The sequence below is a fragment of the Pristiophorus japonicus genome, chromosome 19 (assembly GCF_044704955.1).
Source record: "Pristiophorus japonicus isolate sPriJap1 chromosome 19, sPriJap1.hap1, whole genome shotgun sequence".
In the NCBI taxonomy this organism is placed as follows: domain Eukaryota; kingdom Metazoa; phylum Chordata; class Chondrichthyes; family Pristiophoridae; genus Pristiophorus; species Pristiophorus japonicus.
Window position 1 is genome coordinate 33,594,075 of NC_091995.1, and position 23,166 is coordinate 33,617,240.

The 23,166-nt window shown below is 47.7% G+C and overlaps 1 protein-coding gene across 2 annotated transcripts in view; it reads left to right on the top strand.

The window, feature by feature from the left end:
- LOC139229825 (ras/Rap GTPase-activating protein SynGAP-like) overlaps window positions 1-23,166 on the top strand; it is a 389,857-nt gene that overhangs the window by 167,121 nt on the left and 199,570 nt on the right. For both annotated transcript variants that reach the window (XM_070861417.1, XM_070861416.1), the window contains exons 5-6: window positions 1,731-2,285; window positions 19,009-19,153. In XM_070861417.1, the coding sequence (XP_070717518.1) occupies window positions 1,731-2,285; window positions 19,009-19,153 (700 nt within the window). The remainder of the gene's footprint in view (window positions 1-1,730; window positions 2,286-19,008; window positions 19,154-23,166) is intronic.

A 23,166-nucleotide genomic window follows, 5' to 3' on the forward strand; every position in this document is an offset into this window, starting at 1 on the left:
CTAATCACCACCTCTCTGGGCTCCTCCCATGCCTCTATGTTGTCACGCTGCTTGTCCGACATCCAGTCTTGGATCAGCTGCAATTTCCTCCAGTTAAACATGGGGAAGAGCAAAGCCATCATTTTCGGTCCCTGCACAAACTCCGTACCCTCACCACCAATTCCATCCCTCGCCCTGGCCACTGTCTGAGGCTGAACCAGACTGTTCGCAACCTCGGCATCCTATCCGACCCTGAGCTGAGCTTTCGACCCCATATCCTCTCCATCACCAAGTCCGCCCACTTCCACCTCCGTAACATTGCCCGTCTCCACGCCTGCCTCGGCTCATCCGCTGCTTAAACCCCCATACCTGCCTTTGTTACCTCTAGATTCAATTATTCCAATACTCATCTGGCCAGCCTCTCATCTACTACCCTCCATAAACTACAGGTCATCTAAAACTCTGTTGCCCGTATCCTAACTCGAACCAAGTCCTGTTCACCCATCACCCTCTGTGTTCGCTGACCTACATTAGCTCCCAGTCCAGCGCTTCCTTGATTTCCATCTCCACCTCCCCTCCCCGCCCCCCCACCTCCATTGGCGGCTGTGCCTTCAGCTACCTAGGTCCTAAGCTCTGGAATTCCTTCCCTAAACATTGCCTCTCTTTCCTCCTTTAAGACGTTCCTTAAAACTTGTCTCTTTGACCAAGCTTTTAGTCACCTCATAATAATTTGCTTATGTGGTTCGGTGCAAGTATTTATCTGATTATGCTCCTGCGACACGCCCGGGGACATTTTATTATGATAAAGATGCTATATAAGTACAAGTTATTGTTTTGTTGTGGTGGTTGTTGAGGTTGGTTGTTGTTGTGGTTGAGCTAATGTTACAAAACCATCTCATACATGCCTTCAGTTCTGAGGTTTGCCACGGAAGTGAGTCAGATTCTGAGAGTTTAGACTTTCATGTTGTCTAGCACCCATACGTTTAGAACTAGAGAGTTAGGATGTGTGCCTTTTTAAACAGATGGACAAGTTTGGTGTGTTTTTTCAATCCTGCCACTAAAACTCCATTTCTTCCCCCTACCTCCTGATATGAGGTTCTGGGTGAACTTTCACCAGCAGCCTTTGAACTCGACCCATCAATCCTGCCACATTATCTCCATTCTACTATTGGGTTTGGTGTCGAAGTGACAACATGGCTTCAATCTAATGTTGGTTTGAGCTCATAACTCACTGGCTTGGACCCTCTAACTGATTGGGAGCAATTTTCATCTAACTGGCTGGGCGGGAAACCCACTGGATTGGGCGGCATCAATGGAAAGTAAAATCGGATGGAGTGGGGAGGTAAAATCAGCATTGATCCCGATCCCGTCAGTTTCCCAACGGGTGGGTTAGGTTAAAATTGCCCCCATGGACTCAAACTCAGACCCTCCTCCTGACCTGATGACTCCTGACTTGGGCCCTGTGTCTAACTGGTGACCTCTGACTCGGACCCTCTTCCTGACCTGGTGGCCTCTGACTCAGACCCTCTTCCCGACCTGGTGACTCCTGATTCGGATTATTTTGCTGGCCTGGTGACCCTTGATTCGGACCCACCTCTTGACCTAATATAACTCTGACCTAATTGACCCTCCCCTTGATCTGATAACCCATGACTTGCACCCTTCTTCAAATTGATGGACACTCCTCCTGACCTGGTGAACCCTGACTGCATGTCTAACCGTCTTCCCCTTCTCCTTGCCCCCACTTGCAGGACAACAGCCGACGCGTCGACAATGTCTTGAAGCTTTGGATCATTGAGGGCAAGGACCTGCCACCCAAGAAGCGCTACTACTGCGAGCTCTGCCTGGATGAGATGCTGTATGCCCGCACGACCAGCAAGATGAGGACGGACAACGTCTTCTGGGGCGAGCACTTTGAGTTCAACAATCTGCCGGCCGTGCGCAACATCCGGATCCATCTGTACAAGGACACGGACAAGAAGAAGAAGAAGGACAAGAGCAACTACGTGGGGCTGGTCAACATCCCCATCAGCAGCGTGGCCAGCCGCCAGTTCGTGGAGCAGTGGTACCCAGTCAGCCAGCCCAGCTCCAGCCGGGGCAAGGCGGGCGGGCCCACCATTCGCATCAAGTCCCGCTACCAGAGCATGAATATTCTGCCGATGGAGCTGTACAAGGAGTTTGCCGAGTACGTCACCAACAACTACAAGATGCTCTGCGCGGTGCTGGAGCCCGTGCTGAGCGTCAAGAACAAGGAGGAGGTGGCGTGCGCGCTGGTGCACATCCTGCAGAGCACGGGCAAGGCAAAGGTAAGTCAGCGCCAGCCCGCCTGTTAACCTGGAGATGTAGAACCAAACTCTGAGGATTCTGCTCCTCTCCTCGGTGCGGTCTCCCCTCGCTATGTGCCACCATTAAATATTAAGAGGAGCAGAATCCTTGGAACGAGAAAAGGCAGTGTCTATCATGACCACTGCATCAACCAATGAATTGGAGGCAGGGCGGGACTCATAGCAAGACTCTCAATAAGCAGTGCATTTTACGGTAAACAGAATAAGAACATAAGAACATAAGAAATAGGAGCAGGAGTAGGCCAACGCCCCTTGAGCCTGTTCCATCATACAATAAGATCATGGCTGATCTGATCATGGACTCAGCTCCACTTCCCTGCCCATAACCCTTTATTCCATTATCGCTCAAAAATCTGTCTATCTCTGCCTTAAATATATTCAATGACCCAGCCTCCACAGCTCTCTGGGGCAGAGAATTCCACGGATTTACAACCCTCAGAAGAAATTCTCCCTCATCTCAGTTTTAAATGGGCAGCCCCTTATTCTAAGACTATGTCCCCTCGTTTTAGTTTCCCCTATGAGTGGAAATATCCTCTCTGCATCCACCTTGTCGAGCTTCCTCATTGTCTTATAAGTTTCAATATTCTTCTGAACTCATTCTTCTGAACTCCAATAAGTATAACTCCAATGAGTATAGGCTCAACCTACTCAACCTATCTTCATAAGTCAACCCCTTCATCTCCAGAATCAACCTAGTGAACCTTCTCTGAACAGCCTCCAATGCAAGTATATCCCTCCTTAAATACGGAGACCAAAACTGTACGCAGTACTCCAGGTGTGGCCTCACCAATACCCTGTACAGTTGTAGCAGGACTTCTCTGCTTGTATACTCTATCCCCCTTGCAAGAAAGGCCAACATTCCATTTGCCTTCCTGATTATTTGCTGTACCTGCATACTAACATTTTGTGTTTCATGCACAAGGACCCCCAGGTCTTTCTGTACTGCAATTTTTCTCCATTTAAATTATAAGTTGCTTTTCTATTATTTCTGCCTAAGTGGATAACCTCACATTTTCCCACATTATACTCCATCTGCTAAATTTTTGCCCACAGACTTAGCCTGTCTATATCCCATTGCAGATTTTTTGTGTCCTCCTCACTATTTGCTTTCCCATCCATCTTTGTATCATCAGCAAACTTGGCTACATAACACTCAGTCCCTTCATCCAAGTCATTAATACAGATTGTAAATAGTTGAGGATCTATTTAACTAGCAAACAGAGTCTCTTTAACCAAGGCACAACAGCAAACAGTCAGTCAATCTTAATTTCAGTAGAGGGAATGCAGGGAAAGAAAGACTTACATTTAAATAGCGCCTTTAATGACCTCAGCACATCCTGAAGTGCTTTATAACTAATTAAGCACTTTGTTAAGTGCAGTCACGGTTATGATGTAGGAAACGTGCCAGCCAATTTCACACAGCAAGCTCCCACAAACAGCAATGTGATGATGACCAGATAATATATTTTAAGGCATTGGTTGAGGGATAAATATTGCCAAGACACGAGGGAGAACTCCTGCCTGCAGGGGTCATCCACAAAATGGGTTTGGACAGTCTCCATCTGGTTCTCAGTGGGCCCACAACACCAAACTGATCCTGATTCAGCATCAGTGGGCAATCCCACTCAGACAGACCCCGCCCGGGAAGGGCAAATTTCACACTGGTGCTGTCGGGAGTGAACTCCTGAAATTGGAACTGAGGCACACTGTTGGGATAGTGTAGAGGAAGTTTTACTCTGTATCTAACCCGTGCTGTACCTGACCTTGGAGTGTTTAAGCGAGAGTGTAGAGGGAGTTTTACTCTCTGGGGCTAGAATTTCCTATAGCTTACCACCCGGTTTCTGGGCGGTATTAGCCATTGTGGGCGGTAATCAGGTGAGCGAAAATTTCCTTACCCGAGTTACGCTGGCGATTTCGAGGTACCACTGGGGAGTGGACTGCCGGCGTGCATCGTCCTGAGATCACCCTGGCGCGATATTTGGCTGAGCGCTGACCGGTAGGTAAGTTTTTAAAAAATGCCCACGAGGATCAGCGGAGCTGGGCAGTAGGTGAGTAGCTCTTCAAGAAAAAGGTTAGTATTGTGTTCCTGACACAGATGAGGCTGCACACAGGGAGGTTAAAGTAACAGTGACCTCAGTATTTAATAAGAGACTCCTGAGTGAGGAACAGGCCTTATGGGCCGGCTTATATACAGTGCTCCCAAGGGAAGCTGGAATCCCTTGGGACTTCAGGGGATGAGCTCCCTGGTTGCGGAACATGGGACTACATGCTTTACAGATACACAACATCACTCCCCCCCCCCCCCCCCCCAAAGTCAAAGTGAAAACTATTTACAAGGTGAGGCGGTCGGGAGCCTTTCTTTCCCTGGTGGACCACCTCGGTACAAATATCTGTTCTGGTGTGTTCGCTGGGCCCTCGCTGGGCTGGCGTGTTGTTGGCCCTGCAGGGCTGCTGGGTGAGCCTGGCCTTGCTGGGCTGTTGGGCGCGATGGGTTCGATTTCCTGGTCTGGCGTGGTGTCGTTGATCCTTTGGTTGTGTGTTGTGGGCTCGAAAAAGGTGGTGCCTGCTGTGGGTTGTTCAGGACAATCTGTGAACCGCAGCCTCGTTTGGTCCAGGTGCTTCCTACAAATTTGTCCATTGTCTAGTTTGACTACAAACACCCTATTCCCTTCTTTAGCTATCACCGTGCCCGCGATCCACTTGGGCCCATGTCCATAGTTTAGCACATACACAGGGTCATTCAGATCAATTTCCAGTGACACAGTGGCGCGACTATCGTTTACATTTTGTTGCTGCCGCCTGCTCTCTACCTGATCATGCAGGTTGGGGTGAACCAGCGAGAGTCTGGTTTTAAGTGTTCTTTTCATGAGTAGCTCAGCCGGGGGCACGCCTGTTAGTGAGTGGGGTCTTGTGCGGTAGCTGAGCAGTACTCGGGACAGGCGGGTTTGGAGTGAGCCTTCTGTGACTCGTTTATGGCTCTGTTTGATGGTTTGTACTGCCCGCTCTGCCTGCCCATTGGAGGCTGGTTTAAATGGGGCCGAGGTGACATATTTGATCCCACTGCGGGTCATGAATTCTTTAAATTCGGCACTGGTGAAACATGGCCCGTTGTCACTGACCAGTATGTCAGGCAGGCCGTGGGTGGCAAACATGGCCCTCGGGCTTTCAATGGTGGCGGTGGCGGTGCTTCCCAACATCATTTCACATTCAATCCATTTTGAAAAAGCATCCACCACCACCAGGAACATTTTACCGACAAATGGGCCCGCATAGTCGACATGGATCCTCGACCATGGTCTGGAGGGCCAAGACCACAAACTTAGTGGTGCCTCTCTGGGCGCGTTGCTCAACTGAGCACATACGCTGCATTGCCGTACACAGGACTCTAAGTCAGAGTCGATACCAGGCCACCGCACGTGGGATCTGGCTATCACTTTTAACATTACTATACCCGGGTATGTGTTGTGGAGATCCGAGATGAACGTCTCCCTGCCTTTTTTTGGTAGCATTACGCAGTTACCCCACAACAGGCAGTCTGCCTGAATAGACAGATCGTCCTTTCGCCGCTGGAACTGCTTGATTGGCTCTTGCATTTCAACGGGGATGCTGGCCCAGCTCCCATGCAGTACACAGTTTTTTTTACTAGGGACAGCAGAGGATCTTGGCTGGTCCAAGTCCTAATCTGGCGGGCCGTGACAGGTGATTTATCATTTTCAAACGCTTCCATGACCATCAACAAGTCTGCTGGCTCGCCACTATCAACAAGTTTGCAGGCTGCGCCATTTCCACCCCCGTGGTGGGCAATGGTAGCCGACTGAGAACATCCGCACTGTTCTCGGTGCCTGGCCTGTGGCAGATGGTATAGCTATACGCTGATAGCACGAGTACCCACCTTTGTATGCGGGCTAAGGCATTAGTATTTATCCCCTTGTTTTCAGCGAACAGGAATGTGAGGGGCTTCTGATCAGTTTCCAGCTCAAATTTGAGGCCAAACAGGTACTGATGCATTTTCTTTACCCTGAACACACACGCTAATTCCTCTTTCTCAATCAATAGGCCCTCTTGGCCTTAGACAAGCTCCTGGAAGCATAGGCGAAAGGTTGCAACTTCCCCGCAACGTTAGCTTGTTGTAAGACACACCTGACTCCGTACGACGACGCGTCACATGCTAGCACAAGTCTTTTACACGGGTTATACAATACAAGCAGCTTGTTGGAGCATAAAATGTTTCTGGCTTTCTCAAAAGCAATTACTTATTTTTTTTCCCCATACCCAGTTCTCACCTTTGTGCAATAACACATGTAGGGGCTCTAAAAGGATGCTTAACCCCAGTAGGCAGTTACCAAAATAGTTGAGGAGTCCCAGGAACGACCGCAGCTCCGTGATGTTCTGTGGCCTGAGCTCATTCTTGATAGCCTCTGTCTTGGCATCTGTGGGCCGAATGCCGTCCGCCACGAGCTTTCTCCCCAAAAACTCAATTTCTGTTGCCATGAAGACGCATTTCGACCTCTTCAGCCGCAGCCCTACGCGATCCTGTCGCTGGAGGACCTCCTCCAGGTTTTGTAGGTGCTCGGCGGTGTCCCGACCCGTGACCAATATGTCGTCCTGAAAAACCACCGTGTGTGGTACCAACTTGAGTAGGCTCTCCATGTTTCTCTGGAAGATCGCTGCAGCTGGCCGAATTCCAAACGGGCATTTGTTGTAGATGAACAGTCCCTTGTGCATGTTGATGCAGGTGAGGCCCATTGAAGACTCCTCCAGCTCCTGCGTCATGTAGGCCAAAGTCAGGTCGAGCTTGGTGAACGTTTTGCCTCCTGCCAGCGTCGCAAATAGGTCGTCTGCCTTAGGTAGCGGGTATTGGTCCTGTAGCGAGAAACAATTAATAGTTACTTTATAATCGCCGCAAATCCTGACCGTGCCATCAATTTTGAGTACTGGAACAATCGGGCTGGCCCACTCGCTGAATTCCACTGGGGAGATGATGCCCTCAAGTTGCAGCCTGTCCAGCTCGATTTCCACTCTCCCTCATCATGTGAGGTACCGCTCGCACCTTGTGGTGAATGGGTCATGCCTCTGGGACCAAGTGGATCCGCACCTTCACCCCGGAAAAGTTTCCAATGTCTGGCTCAAAAAGGGAAGGAAATTTGTTAAGAACCTGGGTACATGAGGCCTCATCGACTTGTGATAGCGCTCGGATGTCATCCCAGTTCCAGCGGATTTTGCCCAGCCAGCTCCTTCCAAGCAGTCTGGGGCCATCGCCCAGGACAATCCAGAGTGGCAGTTCGTGCACCATGCCCTCGTAGGTGACCTTGTCCATGGCGCTGCCCAGGATAGTGATAAGCTATTTGGTGTACGTTCTCAGTTTCGTGTGGATGGGGCTCAGGGCTGGTCTGAATGCCTTGTTGCGCCACAGTCTCTCAAACATCTTTTTACTCATGATGGATTGGCTAGCACCAGTGTCCAGTTCCATGACTACGGGTAAGCCATTCAATTTTATGTTCAGCATTATAGGTGGACATTTTGTCGAAAATGTGTACACCCCGTGTACTTCAGCATCTGCCTCCTCTCTCTGAGGCTCGAAATTGTTTTGATCCACCATGGACCGATCTTCCTCTGCCACGTGGTGGTTAGCAGGTTTTGCAGAGCTTGCAGCTCGTTTAGTGCCCCATTGTTCCACAGCTCTTGCAAACGTACCCTTTGAAGCAGCATGAATAGGCTGAATGGAGGCCTCCACAATGCCAACAAGGTGTGAATTGCCTCGTATTCATCCTTTGTTGGGGACTCTGAGTCATCTGGGTCACCTGAGGCCTGCTGGCAGTTGCAGACTCGTGGGTTCTGCCCTGTATATTTCTGCTCGCAAACACAGTTCCAGTTAATTTATGAACATTGCGAGCACTTGTATGCTGAGAGATTTGTTTGGTGTTATCACTGGTGGATATAAACACCTGTGCTATCGCAATGGCCTTACTGAGGGTCGGTGTCTCTACAGTCAAACGTTTTCATAGGATGGTCTCGTGGCCAATGCCCAGTGCAAAAAAGTCTCTGAGCATTTGCTCCAGGTAGCCATCAAACTTACATTGTCCTGCAAGTCGCCTTAGCTCGGCGGCGTAGCTCGCCACTTCCTGACCTTCAGATCACTGGCACGTGTAGAACCGATACCTCGCCATCAGCACGCTCTCCCTCGGGTTAAGATGCTCCCGAACCAGTGTACACAGCTCCTCATAAGACTTATCTGTGGGTTTCACCCGAGTCAGAAGATTCTTCATGAGGCTGTAGGTCAGTGCCCTGCAGACTGTGAGGAGGATCGCTCTCCTTTTTGCAGCGCTTCCTTCTCCGTTCAGCTCGTTGGCTACAAAGTACTGGTCTAGCCGTTCAATATAGGCTTCCCAGTCCTCACCCTCCGAGAACTTCTCCAGGATGCCCACAGTTTGCTGCATCGTTGCATTGGATTCGTATTCTCGTCACCAGTTATTGTGTTCCTAACACAGATGAGGCTGCACACAGGGAGGTTAAAGTAACAGTGACCTCAGTCTTTAATAAGACACTCCAGAGTGACTAACAGGCCTTTGGGGCTGGCTTATATGCAGTACTCCCAGGGGATGCTGGGATCCCTTGGGACTTCAGGGGATGAGCTCCCTGGTGGCGGAACATGGGAGTGCATGCTTTACAGATACACAAGTTAGTAATTGGTTTTTTACTAATTATTTTTAAAATGTGTTGTGGTAATTTAGTTTTAAAGTGTCTTGGGAATGTTTTTTTGATTTTTTTTTTTGTGTGTTTTTTGAAAAATTATTTTTAATGTTTTTCTGGTGTTTGGCCCAACCTGCAGCCTCAGGGTAAATTTTTATTATTTTTTTTATTTTTCGTCCATTTTGTTTATAAACCACCCAATCACCCTAAATTGCACTTTTTCGCCCAGAATGGGGGTGCAAGGCCCATGTTTTTCACTTGGTGTAGTTTTTTATTTTTTGGGGGGACGTTTTCGCCGGTGATAATATTCCCAGTCTTAGCGGTCTTTTGGGCAGCGATCGGGCGCTGGCGGGCTGATAAGAAATTCTAGCCCTCTTCTCTATCTAACCCGTGCTGTATCTGGGACAGTGTAGAAAGAAAGAAAAATAAAGATTCGCATTTATGTAGTGCCTTTCACGTCCCCAAGACGTCTCCAAGAGCCTTACAGCCAATGAAGTGCTTTTGAAGTGTAGTCACTGTTGTAATGTAGGAAGTGCGGCAGCCAGTTTGTGCACAGCAAGGTCCCAATGACCAGAGAATGTTTTTGTGATGTTGATTGAGGGATAAATATTGGCCAGGACACCGGGCATATATCCCATACTCTTCTTCGGAATAGTGCCACGGGATCTTTTACGTCCACCTGAGCGAGCAGACGGGGCTTCGGTTTAACGTTGCATCTGAAAGACGGCACCTCCAACAGTGCAGCACTCCCTCAGTGCAGCACTCCCTCAGTGCAGCACTGGACTGTCAGTCGAGAGTTTTGTGCTCAAGTCTCTGGAATGGGGACTCGAACCCACAGCCTTCTGATTCAAGAGTGTTACCAACTGAGCCAATGCTAACAGGAAGTTTTACCTTGTATCTGTAGTTCTGTCGATGGAGCTTTACTCTGCATCTAACCCGTGCTGTACCTGCCCTGGGAATGTGTGCTGGGAATTACGTGTCTCAGATGGAAAGTGTTCAATTCCACAACACTGATGTCTGACATCAGCACTAAATTGTTAAAAGTCCAGGCAGCCGATAAAAAATTATGAAGTTTGTGTCTTCGAACCAGTGGGTCACGAACAATTCCCAGACGTTCTCCTCAACTCCTTGAGTCATATCCTGTCAGGAAATGTAACCTGTGGAAATGCGCCCAACTGTGTAAAATACTCCTCTTCCTGGAATGTACAGCAGCCTTGTTCATTGGGATACTTTAATTGTACTTCCAGTCACCATGAGCTTGCCCCAACTGGCAGGATTAACCCTTTCACTACCCCCTCCCAATCAGTGAAACTCGGTGCAGCCTTTCATTCAAATTGGGATTAAACCTTTCACCATTGCGACCATGCCCCAATGGATGTGATTAACCCTTTCACTGCTCCCTGTCCCATTGGGGGGGGGGGGGGGGGATTAACCCTTTCACCCTTTGACCCTGCTCCAACAGAGGGGATTAATCCTTTCACTGCCTCGACCCTGCCCTAACAAGAGATTAACCCTAGCTCCAGCCACAGCGCCTCCATTTCATCAGTCATGGAGCAGGTGCAACACTACTTACCTACAGTCTCCACATTACAATTCAACTCACTTCCTCCTGGTACAGTGCAGCACTCCCTCAGCCTAGATTGTGTGCTCAAGTCTCTGAAGTGAGACTTGAACCTGTAACCTGCTGACTCAGAGGTGAGGGTGCTACCCACTGATCCATGGCTGACACTATTTTCGTGTAAAACCAATGAAGCCTGAACACAATGTTGCCGATTGGACGTTCCGTTTTTTTAATAGTCTTGACAGATATTTCTAAACTTAAAGCCAAAGAGCATGGATTGAACTCGCGCTGTGCGAAGTGGGTAACCAACACGCTAACCCATCATAACAAATTCCCAGCCCCCGAGATAAAGCTCTCAACACTTTTGTTAACATGGTGATGAAGGATGGTTGAATTTGTAATACAGATTGAGGGTGAGGAAGTAGTGTTTCAAACGAGCGTACTATGCTTAAACAAAGGGGACTAAAGTGGGACGAGGGCAGATTTGGCTAAAGTAGACTGGAAACACAGACTAAACGGTGACACAATTGAGGAACAGTGGAGGACTTTTAAGGAGCTCTTTCATAGTGCTCAACAAAAATATATTCTAGTGAAAAAGAAGGGCGGTAAGAAGGGATAACCAGCCGTGGATAACCAAGGAAATAAAGGAGAGTATCAAATTAAAAATCAATGCGTATAAGGTGGCCAAGGTTAGTGGGAAACTAGAAGATTGGGAAAATTTCAAACGACAGCAAAGAATGACTAAGAAAGCAATAAAGAAAGGAAAGATAGATTATGAAAGTAAACTTGCGCAAAACATAAAAACAGATAGTAAAAGCTTTTACCAATATATAAAACAGAAAAGAGTGACTAAAGTAAATGTTGGTCCCTTAGAAGATGAGAAGGGGGATTTAATAATGGGAAATGTGGAAATGGCTGAGACCTTAAACAATTATTTTGCTTCGGTCTTCACAGTGGAAGACACAAAAACCATGCCAAAAATTGCTGGTCACGGGAATGTGGGAAGAGAGGACCTTAAGATAATCACTATCACTAGGGGGGTAGTGCTGGACAGGCTAATGGGACTCAAGGTAGACAAGTCCCCTGGTCCTGATGAAATGCATCCTAGGGTATTAAAAGAGATGGCGGAAGTTATAGCAGATGCATTTGTTATAATCTACCAAAATTCTCTGGACTCTGGGGAGGTACCAGCGGATTGGAAAGCAGCTAATGTAACACCTTTGTTTAAAAAAGGGGGCAGACAAAAGGCAGTTAACTATAGGCCGGTTCGTTTAACATCTGTAGTGGGGAAAATGCTTGAAGCTATCATTAAGGAAGAAATAGCGGGACATCTAGATAGGAATAGTGCAATCAAGCAGACGCAACATGGATTCATGAAGGGGAAATCATGTTTAACTAATTTACTGGAATTCTTTGAGGATATAACGAGCATGGTGGATAGAGGTGTACCGATGGATGTGGTGTATTTAGATTTCCAAAAGGCATTCGATAAGGTACCCCACAAAAGGTTACTGCAGAAGATAAAGGTACGCGGAGTCAGAGGAAATGTATTAGCATTGATAGAGAATTGGCTAGCTAACAGAAAGCAGAGAGTCGGGATAAATGGGTCCTTTTCGGGTTGGAAATCGGTGGTTAGTGGTGTGCTGGGACCACAACTGTTTACAATATACATAGATGACCTGGAAGAGGGGACAGAGTGTAGTGTAACAAAATTTGCAGATGACACAAAGATTAGTGGGAAAGTGGGTTGTGTAGAGGACACAGAGAGGCTGCAAAGAGATTAAGATAGGTTAAGCGAATGGGCTAAGGTTTGGCAGATGGAAAATGTTGGAAAATGTGAGGTCATCCACCTTGGGAAAAAAAAACAGTAAAAGGGAATATTATTTGAATGGGGAGAAATTACAACATGTTGCGGTGCAGAGGGACCTGGGGGTCCTTGTGCATGAATCCCAAAAAGTTAGTTTGCAGGTGCAGCAGGTAATCAGGAAGGCGAATGGAATGTTGGCCTTCATTGCGAGAGAGATGGAGTACAAAAACAGGGAGGTCCTGCTGCAACTTTATAGGGTATTGATGAGGCCGCACTTGGAGTACTGCAGTTTTGGTCACCTTTCTTAAGGAAGGATATACTAGCTTTGGAGGGGGTACAGAGACGATTTACTAGGCTGATTCCGGAGATCAGGGGGTTACCTTATGATGATAGATTGAGTAGACTGGGTCTTTACTCGTTGGAGTTCAGAAGGATGAAGGGTGATCTTGTAGAAACATTTAAAATAATGAAAGGGATAGACAAGATAGAGGCAGAGAGGTTGTTTCCACTGGTTGGGGAGACTAGAACTAGGGGCCACAGCCTCAAAATATGGGGGAGCCAATTTAAAACCGAGTTGAGAAGGAATTTCTTCTCCCAGAGGGTTGTGAATCTGTGGAATTCTCTGCCCAAGGAAGCAGTTGAGGCTAGCTCATTGAATGTATTCAAATCACAGATAGATGGATTTTTAACCAATAAGGAAATTAAGGGTTACGGGGAGCGGGCGGGTAAGTGGAGCTGAGTCCACAGCCAGATCAGCCATGATCTTGTTGAATGGCGGTGCAGGCTCGAGGTGCTAGATGGCCTACTCCTGTTCCTAATTCTTATGTTCTTATATGAACGTGTTCTTTGTGTATATCACATGGCAAGATTTCAACCCATAATACTCTGATTTTTCTTAGAAAGAAAGAACTTGAATTTATATCACGCCTTTCATGATCTCAGGACATCCCAAAGCGCCTCACAGCCAATGAAGTACTTTTTGAGTATCATTGCGGTTGTAACATAGGAAACGATTTGCACACAGCAAACTTCCAGTAAGAGCAATGTGCTAATGACCAATTAATCTTTTTTTTAAGTGATGTTGACTGAGGGATAAATATTGGCCAGGCCACAATTCTGAGTCGAATCAGTTTCCTTTATTTTACAATCGTTAGGAAAGGGTTCTTAAATCTTTCACTGAATTGCACCAATAACTTGTATTTATATAGCGCCTTTAATGTAGTAAAACGTCCCAAAGATCTTCACAGAAGCGTTATCAGACATAATTTGACACCGAGCCACATAAGGAGATATTAGAACAGATGACCAAAAGCTTGTAAAAGGGGTAGGTTTTAAGGAACGTGTTAAAGGAGGAGAAGTAGAGGCAGAGAGGTTTCGAGAGGGAATTCGTCAGCTCAGCTCAACTCAGGTTCAAATACGACACTAAGTTTGCAAACAGTCTGGTTCAGCCTCAGACAGAAGTTGGGGAGAGGGATGGAGTCAGTGGCTAAGGAACAGAGATTGTGACGGGGACCCGAAACAATGGCTTCAGTCTTCCCAATATTTCGCTGGAGGAAATTTATGCTCATCCAGTACTGGATGTCGGACAAGCAATGTGACAAATCAGAGATAGTGGAGGAGCCAAGAGAGGCGGTGGTGAGGTACTGTTGTCGGTGTACATGTAGAACCTGACGTTGTGTTTTGGGATGATGTCGCCAAGGGGCATGAAGATGAAAAATAGGAGGGGGCCAAGGATAGATCCCTGGGGGACTCCAGAGGTAACAGTGCGGAAGCAGGGATAGATAAGAATGGAACCAGCAGCAATGCAAATATCCCACCCCTATAATTTCGACAAGATGATGGCCAGGACATGACAGGCAGCAGTAGAGCTACAGTCAGCGCCTTGAGAGATGCACAGTGACAATTTGTTTTGCTAAGTCCACTGTTGTCCATTTGCCAGTGTTGCTGTGTGTCTTTGAAGTGTGCAGCGTCAAGCTCCACAACAGACTTGCGGACTGCATGCTCATTGTCGGAAACCAATTAGAGTGCTCAGGGACCAACTTCTCCCACACCAGCGCTTGAAACTGGATGAGAGATTATTGACTCATTCGTTCGAAATTTCTCCCCTCTTGATAAGCTTAGTGCCTTCCGGTAGTTAAAATAGTTACAAGGTGATTAAAAAAAAAGCTCCATTGAGTGTGAATGCCCATTATTTATGGGGAAAGTACAGTGGCTTGAAGCAGCTTAATCCTGAAAGGATGCACAGCGGATTTCATATCAAGGCTTTTAACTGGCTGGCAGAGGGACACAGCATTCTGTTCATCTTCCGTTAACATTTTCCCCGGCTGAGTGTCAGGCTGTGAACACTCCAATTTTCTTTCCTAGTTAGCCCACCTTCTCTCCTGCTGTGATAGCGTTTGAACTGGCGTCAGCCACTCTCCTATTACACACAGCCACGTTAGTTACTGCAGTAAAATCCCACACATAGGAATCTTATTGGAGTGCATTAACCAGCACGCTACCATTTGGGGGATGGTAGTGCAGTGGTCATGTTACTGCACTGGTAATCCAGACGCCTGGGCCAATAATCTACACAACATGGGCCCAAATCCCACCGAGGCACGTGAAGAATTTGAATTCAATTTTTAAAACAATCTGGAAATAAACTGCTAGCCTCAGTAAAAGTGGCCATGAAGTTGTCAGATTGCCGTATCACACAAACCGGTTCACTCATGCCCTTTAAGGAAGGAAACCTGAGGTCCTTACCCGTCTGGTTTATATGTGACCCCAGTCCCACGCCTACGTGGTTGACTGTTAAACGCACCCTGAAGTAGCCTAGCGAGCCATGTGGTTGTAGTAACTGAGGGTGAGCAATAAATGCTGGCCTCGCCAGCAACACCCACATCAACAACTTGCATTTATATAGCGCCTTTAACATTTTTTTTATTTGTTCCTGGGATGTGGGCGTCGCTGGCAAGACCAGCATCTAATACCCATCCCTAATTGCCCTTGAGAAGGTGGTGGTGAGCCGCCGCCTTGAACTGCTGCAGTCCGTGTGGTGAAGGTGCTCCCACAGTGCTGTTAGGGAGGGAGTTCCAGGATTTTGACCCAGCGACGATGAAGGAACGGCCGATATATTTCCAAGTCAGGATGGTGCGTGACTTGGAGGGGAACCTGGAGGTGATGGTGTTTCCATGTGCCTGCTGCCCTTGTCCTTCTAGTCGATAGAGGTCTGAGGGTTTGAGAAGTGCTGTGGAAGAAGCCTTGGCAAGTAGGTAAGTAGTGCTGCAGTGCATTTGTAGATGGTTTACACTGCAGACACGGTCCGCCGATGGTGGAGGGAGTGAATGTTTAAAGTGGTGGATGTGCAATACTGTCTTCCAGATAAGACATTAAACCGAGACCCCCTCTGCCCTCTCAGGTGGCCATAAAAGATCCCATGGCACTATTCGAAGAAGAGCAGGGGAGTTACCCCGGTGTCCTGGAGCCAATATTTATCCCTCAACTAAAAAACGCAGATTATTTGATCATAATCATATTGCTGTGTGTGGGATCTTGCTGTGTTCAATCTGTACCACATTTCCGACATCACAACAGTGACTACACTTCAGAAGTACGTTGGTTGTAAAGCGCTTTGGAACATCCTGAGGTCATGAAAGGCAGTATATAAATGCAAATCTTTTCCTTTCTATCTCAGGTAACCAGAAGCTCAACTTGTATGGATTTTGCAGTCATTTTGTTTAAGCACGGTGATGAGATTATGACGCTTTGGCTGATTTCCCTCCAACAGTGTCAGCTGCAGCTCAGTGAGCAGCACCCTCGCCTCTGAGTCAGAAGGTTCAAGTCCCATTCCAGAGACTTGAGCACAAAAAACTAGGCTGACACTCCTCCAGTACAGTGCTGAGAGAGCGCTGCACTGTCGGAGGTGCCATCTTTCGGATGAGACGTTAAACCGAGGCCCCATCTGCCCCCTCGTAAAAGATCCCGTGGCACCATTCGAAGAAGAGCAGGGGAGTTCTCCCAGTGCCCTAGCTAATATTTATCCCTCAATCAACATCACTAAAAACACATTACCTGGTCATTATCGCATTGCTGTTTGTGGGAGCTTGCCGTGCGCAAAATAGCTACTACAGTACAACAGTGACTACACTTCAAACAGTACTTCATTGGCTGTAAAGTGCTTTGGGACGGCCAGTGGTTGTGAAAGGTGCTATATAAATGCAAGTCTTTTTCTTTTAAATATTAGACATTGGGAATCAGCTGGTCATTCATCAGAAAGCGTTAAACCCCCCCTGTTGGGGCAAGGGGGAAATTAAACTTTAAAAAAGTTGAGAAGACTTGAAAAAGCACAGGGGATCTGTGGCTTTATAAATAGAGGAATAGACTATAAAAGCAAGGAAGTTACGCTAAACCTTTATAAATCACTGGTTAGGCCCCAGCTGGAGTATTGTGTTCAGTTCTGGGCACCACACTTTAGGAAGGATGTTGAGACCTTGGAGAGGGTACAGAGGAGATTTACGAGAATGGTACCCCCAGAGATCAGAGACTTCAGTTAAAAATGTAATTGCAGCTCATTTGGAAAGCAGTGACAGGATCAGTCCAAGTCAGCATGGATTTGTGAAAGGGAAATCATGCTTGACAAATCTTCTAGAATTTTTTGAGGATGTAACTAGTAGAGTGGACAAGGGAGAACCAGTGGATGTGGTGTATTTGGACTTTCAAAAGGCTTTTGACAAGGTCCCAAGAGATTAGTGTGCAAAATTAAAGCACATGGGATTAGGGGTAATGTATTGACGTGGATAGAGAACTGATTGGCAGACAGGAAGCAAAGAGTGGGAATAAACGGGTCTTTTTCAGAATGGCAGGCAGTGACTAGTGGGGTACCGCCAGGTTCAGTGCTGGGACCCCAGCTATTTACAATATACATTAATGATTTAGATGAAGGAATTGAATGTAATATCTCCAAGTTTGCAGATGACACTAAGCTGGGTGGCAGTGTGAGCTGTGAGGAAGATGCTAAGAGGCTGCAGGATGACTTGGACAGGTTAGGTGAGTGGGCAAATGCATGGCAGATGTAGTATAATGTGGATAAGTGTGAGGTTATCCACTTGGGTGGCAAAAACAGGAAGGCAGATTATTATCTGAATGGTGACAGATTAGTAAAAGGGGAGGTGCAACGAGACCTGGGTGTCATGGTACATCAGTCATTGAAAGTAGGCATGCAGATATAGCAGGCAGTTAAGAAAGCAAATGGCATGTTGGCCTTCATAGCGTGAGAATTTGCATATAGAAACATAGAAAATAGGTGCAGGAGTAGGCCATTCGGCCCTTCGAGCCTGCACCACCATTCAATAAGATCATGGCTAATCATTCACCTCAGTACCCCTTTCCCGCTTTCTCTCCATACCCCTTGATCCCTTTAGCCGTAAGGGCCATATCTAACTCCCTCTTGAATACATCCAATGAACTGGCATCAACAACTCTCTGCGGCAGGGAATTCCATAGGTTAACAACTCTCTGAGTGACTAAGTTTCTCCTCATCTCAGTCCTAAATGGCCTACCCGTTATCCTAAGACTGTATAGGAGCAGGGAGGTCTTGCTGCAGTTGTACAGGGCCTTGGTGAGACCACATCTTGAGTATTGTGTGCAGTTTTGGTCTCCTAATCTGAGGAAGGACATTCTTGCTATTGAGGGAGTGCAGCGAAGGTTCACCAGACTGATTCCCGGGATGGCAGGACTGACATATGAAGAAAGACTGGATCGACTAGGCTTATATTCACTGGAATGTAGAAGAATGAGAGGGGATCTCATAGAAGCATATAAAGTTCTGACGGGACTGGACAGGTTAGATGCAGAAAGAATGTTCCCGTTGCTGGAGAGTTCCAGAAGTAGGGGTCACAATCTAAGAATAAGAGGTAAGCCATTTAGGACCGAGATGAGGAGAAACTTCTTCATTCAGAGAGTGGTTAACCTGTGGAATTCTCTGCCACAGAAAATTGTTGAGGCCAGTTCGTTGGATATATTTAAAAGGGAGTTAGGTGTGGCCCTTACGGCTAAAGGGATCAGAGGGTATGGAGAGAAAGCAGGAATGGGGTACAGAAGTTGCATGATCAGCCATGATCTTATTGAATGGCGATGCTGGCTCGAAGGGCCGAATGGCCTACTCCTGCACCTATTTTCTATGTTTCTATGTTGTGTGTAGACACTTGGAGAAGCTGGGATTGTTCTCCTAAGAGTGGAGAAGGTAGAGAGGACATTTAAGTGAGGTGTTCAAAATTATGAATGGTTTTGATAAGATAGGGATAAATTGTTTCTAGTGGCAGGAGGGTTGGTAACAGAGGACACAGATTTAAGTAATTGGCAAAAATCCAGAGGGGTGATGAGGAGAATGGTTTTGCGCAGTGAGTTGTTAGGACCTGGAATGCACTGCCTGAAAGAGTGTTGGAAGCAGATTAAAAAAATAACTTTCAAAAGGGAGTTGGATAAATACTTAAAAGGAAAAATTACAGGGCTATGGGGACTGAGCAGGAGAAGTGCGACTAACTGGATAGCTCTTCCAAAGGCATGACGGGCCGAATTTCCTCCTTTTGTGCTGCAAGATTCCCTGTAAATGAACCTGACCTTTGCCACCCTTCTGTCTCTGGTAGGACTTCCTCTCCGACATGGCGATGACGGAGGTTGACCGTTTTGTCGACCGTGAGCATTTAATATTCCGCGAGAACACGCTGGCGACCAAGGCGATCGAAGAGTACTTAAAGTTGATTGGTCAGAAATACCTCAAGGACGCAATTGGTAGGTTGGTGTACGTGACCGCTACACTCACTGCTACCGACACTCCATTAACACAGGGTTTGTATCTGACGTTGGTGTGTTACACTTCTAGGCATGAAATGCAGCGGAGTCCGCCGGTCATCGTACCCAGCCTGGCACGGAGGGGCAGCGCCAATTTGGAATCTAAACTGGCAATTGGTGGGGGAAGGGGATGGGGGAGGGGGAATGTGGGACCGGGGAGTGGCGATGTATGACGACCATTACCCTCTTGATTGGTAGCAGTTTTGGGAAGAGTTGGGGTGAGGGGCTTGGGTTAGTGATTGGGAGGTCCGGCCTGGGGTGTAGGGGTGGTTACAGAAGCTGTCAAGCTGCCGTACTCCTTGCTCATGATGGGGCCCTTAGCTCCATTTGTTGGTTTATAGGTCCAATATTTGGGTGATTTGTGGACTGGGAGATGCCATTGAAAGATGATCCATTGACCCCCTATAGAATCATACAGGACAGAAGGAGGCCATGCGGCCCATCGTGCCTGTGCCAGCTCTTTGCAAGAGATATCCTACGAGTCCCACTCCCCTGCTCTTTCCCCATAGCCATTGAGTTGGACATTGAGCTGGGTGAACAGTATTTAAAGGGCCGCTGCGTTGTAGCACACAGTTTACTCGTCTTGCTAAAGTTTTCTAACACTCTCTCTTATCCCTCCCTCCCCCATCTTTCTGCCAGGTCATAGTCCACAATCAGCATCGCCCTTCCGCACTTTACCCATGAGCCTCAGCGAGTGTTGACCAGCTGCTGGTCCATGGAGGGCATCGTAGCCAAGCCGTGCCCCGATGCCCACACCACACATTTGCTGGACAGCAACTAGAAGTGGGGACCCAGATTGATTTCCTCCTCTACACCCTGTAAACTAACCCAGGGACTGATTCTGCCGTTTTGCAGCAACACACTTCAGCCTTGACCTGGCTCAGCTGACTTGAATCTGGGGCCCACCTATTCCACATAGCTCAGAGAGGGGCAGTGCCTCTAAATCACTAGCAAAGCTTCCAGGTTTAAATTACCCATTTGGTGGTGGGGTAGCAGGGTAAGGGAGCAGAAGGGGTGGGGGGTGGAGGGGAAGAGGTTGCAAGGGAGTTTGAGGGCATCTGGAGGAGATAAAAAGCTAGTCAGGGGGGATGGGGAAATGCCATGAAAATGGCCGGGAAGCGAGTGGCGTTGCACGCCTCAGTCCTAACCTGTGGATAGCTGACGTCGAAAGGTCCGATTACAAGTCGGGCTCCGCTGTACTTCGATTTTAAAAAAATAATAAAATCCGTGCTAAAACCATTTCACCTCCATCACAATTTAAACGTGCTTTACTTGAAAGGGCCCAACCTCGAGCTGCGGGAGACGCTGGAATAGGAAGATAACGGTGGGGGGATGCGGGGATGGGGTTTGCTGGGCTGGCAGGATAGCCCCTCCATTAACCCCTGTGGGAAAACTAATTTCTTTGCATGGGCTAGGTTTGATTTTCAGCAAAGGGAAGAAGTGGAGACAATCATTATTATTTGTTTATTTATTTATTTATATTGTTTCCTGTTGGGATTCAGTTCGACAGGTTGAAAGGTATTCCAGTTTCCCTCACTCTCTTGCTCTTGACTCTTGACTCTCGTCTCCTTTTTCTTTTTCACACCCATGCTCTCATTTCCTTCTTTCCCCTCTCCCTCTTTTTCACTCACTTTCTCTCACATATCCTTCTCTCTCCCCCCACTCCCTTTCTCTCTTGTCCTCTGGTCTTCCCGCCCCTCCCTCTTTCTCTCTTCTCCTCCGCTCTTCCCCCTCCCTCTGTCTCACTCACTTTCTCTCTCTGTCTCGTCATTCTCTTTCCCTCCCCTTCCTCCCTCTCTGTCTCTTGTCCTCCTTCTCTCTCCCTTCTCCTTCTCCTTCTTTCTCACTGTCTTCCCCCTCTCCCTCTCTCTCTCTCTCTCTCTCCCTCTCCCTCCCTCAGCGTCAAGCACCCCCACACCCACTCGAGTGAGGGTGGACTTGGGACTTGCTGTGCCGGGGTCACTTTGAGATTGGCAGTGGATGAATGATTCACTCGCTGCCTCTCTCTCTCCCTCTCTCTCTGAATTAACAGCTGGCCCAGTGATCAGGGCCTCCTCATCTCGACGTGGCCCAGGCCGAGAACTTGCCTCGTGGGGGATCAAACGGACATGCGTCCATCTCCCGGGGCTGCAGCTCAAGAAGCTGTCGATCCGGGCAGGTTTTGCTTGCTTGTCCCCCCCACACACGCTTGCAAGTATTGTTTTAAAACGTTGATTTTGCCTCCTTGCGTGTTTGAGACCTTTTTGTCTTCTGCTCTCGTTGGGGAGGGTGGCGAGCTACAGTGAACACTTCCAACCGCTAGCAACCGCAGTAAAGGCTGGGACCTTTGCCATCTTTTATTTTTTTAAGTGTTGTTATTTTTTTTCTGTTGCCTTCTGTCCTTTGTTTTTGGGTGGGGTGGTGGGGGATGGGAGATAGTGTTGGAGGAATGTTCAAACCCCTGTGGCAGAATCACCAGAGTGGCTGCACAGTTTCCATTCAGACATTCTGTCTCTGAGAAAATGGCCATGTCTGGTATTTCCCATTCCCCCGTCCCCCGCCCTCCTCTTTTTGGAGCAAAAAAAACCCCGGGAAAAAAATGGTCAATTTCAGAGCTTGCTCTTCAGTAAAACACTTTTAATGTCACGTGTGCGTTTCTTTTGACAATTAACCCTTTGAGTACTCTGGCACCTATTGCAGCATTTTAATTCGCCACCGTGTGAAAAGGGAAAAACGGTGAGCCCTTTCTCTGGGACGTCGGAAAGCTCAGTTGGTCAGGTGAATGATGTCATAACAAGGTAGTAGCTCAACCATATTTTTCAAAGTAAATTACTGGCCTTTTGCAGGCTCAACGCCCTCAGTGACGGCCCAATCACGTTACTGCCTCTGTGCTGTTTCCCTGGGTAGAAATTTTAACCTAACCCACCCGTGCAGACACTGACCGGATCGGGTTTCATACCCTATCCGATTTTACTCTATTGAAGTCAGTCGGGAGTAATTGAGTCAGAAGGTGGTGGGTTCAAGTCCCACTCTCGAGACTTGCGGTCCTGTGGCATTATTTCAAAGACGTGCAGGGGAGTTATCCCCGGTGTCCTGGGGCCAATATTTATCCCTCTATCAACATAACAAAAACAGATTATCTGGTTGTTATCACATTGCTGCTTGTGGGAGTTTGCTTGTGCGCAAATTGGCTGCCGCGTTTCCTCCAGTACAACACTGACTACACTCCAAAAGTACTTAATTGGCTGTAAAGCGCTTTGAGACATCTGGTGCTCGTGAAAGGCGCTATATAAATGCAAGTCTTTCTTTTCCTTTCTTTTCAACATCGGGCAGGAGTCAAACCGATTTTTTTTTTTTTAATTCGTAGCCAATCTTTCCAATTCTTTGTCAAATCACAAACGCCAGAGGTCACCTTGCACACATCAAGGATCACTCTGCGCCAATGCTCTTAGCCAAAAGGCCTAGAGCCACTGCACCGTTCCTGGAAGTACTGCAATACCAGGTTCGTGCCATGGAGGTGGATGGGTCAGGCCCCCCACAAACCTCCGTGGAGGTGGATGGGTCAGGCCCCCCACAAACCTCCGTGGAGGTGGATGGGTCAAGCCACCCCACCCACCTCCTATTTCCAAAAAGCATAGGAGAACCACCTTCCTGATCCAGGGAGAACCACTTTGGGGTCATGGTTACTCCCCTGTCAGGTCAGTTACGCATGATCTTAGCCAAAACCGATGATCCACCTGATCACCCCCACTTTGTTTACATCCCTCCTCTCCTGAAGGTGCTGCCCCCTTGATGAGGTCCAGCCCTGGGCACCATCTCATCCTCGGGCTGGCAACTTTGTGTGGACATATTCTTGGACATTTCATCACACAACCTCCCGCCTCCAACTGCCCCGCCCCCACACTCTTGCCATTGGCCACCCGACATCTTCATCTTTATGAAGCGCCGCCATCGCAGAACCAATCGTAAAGGAA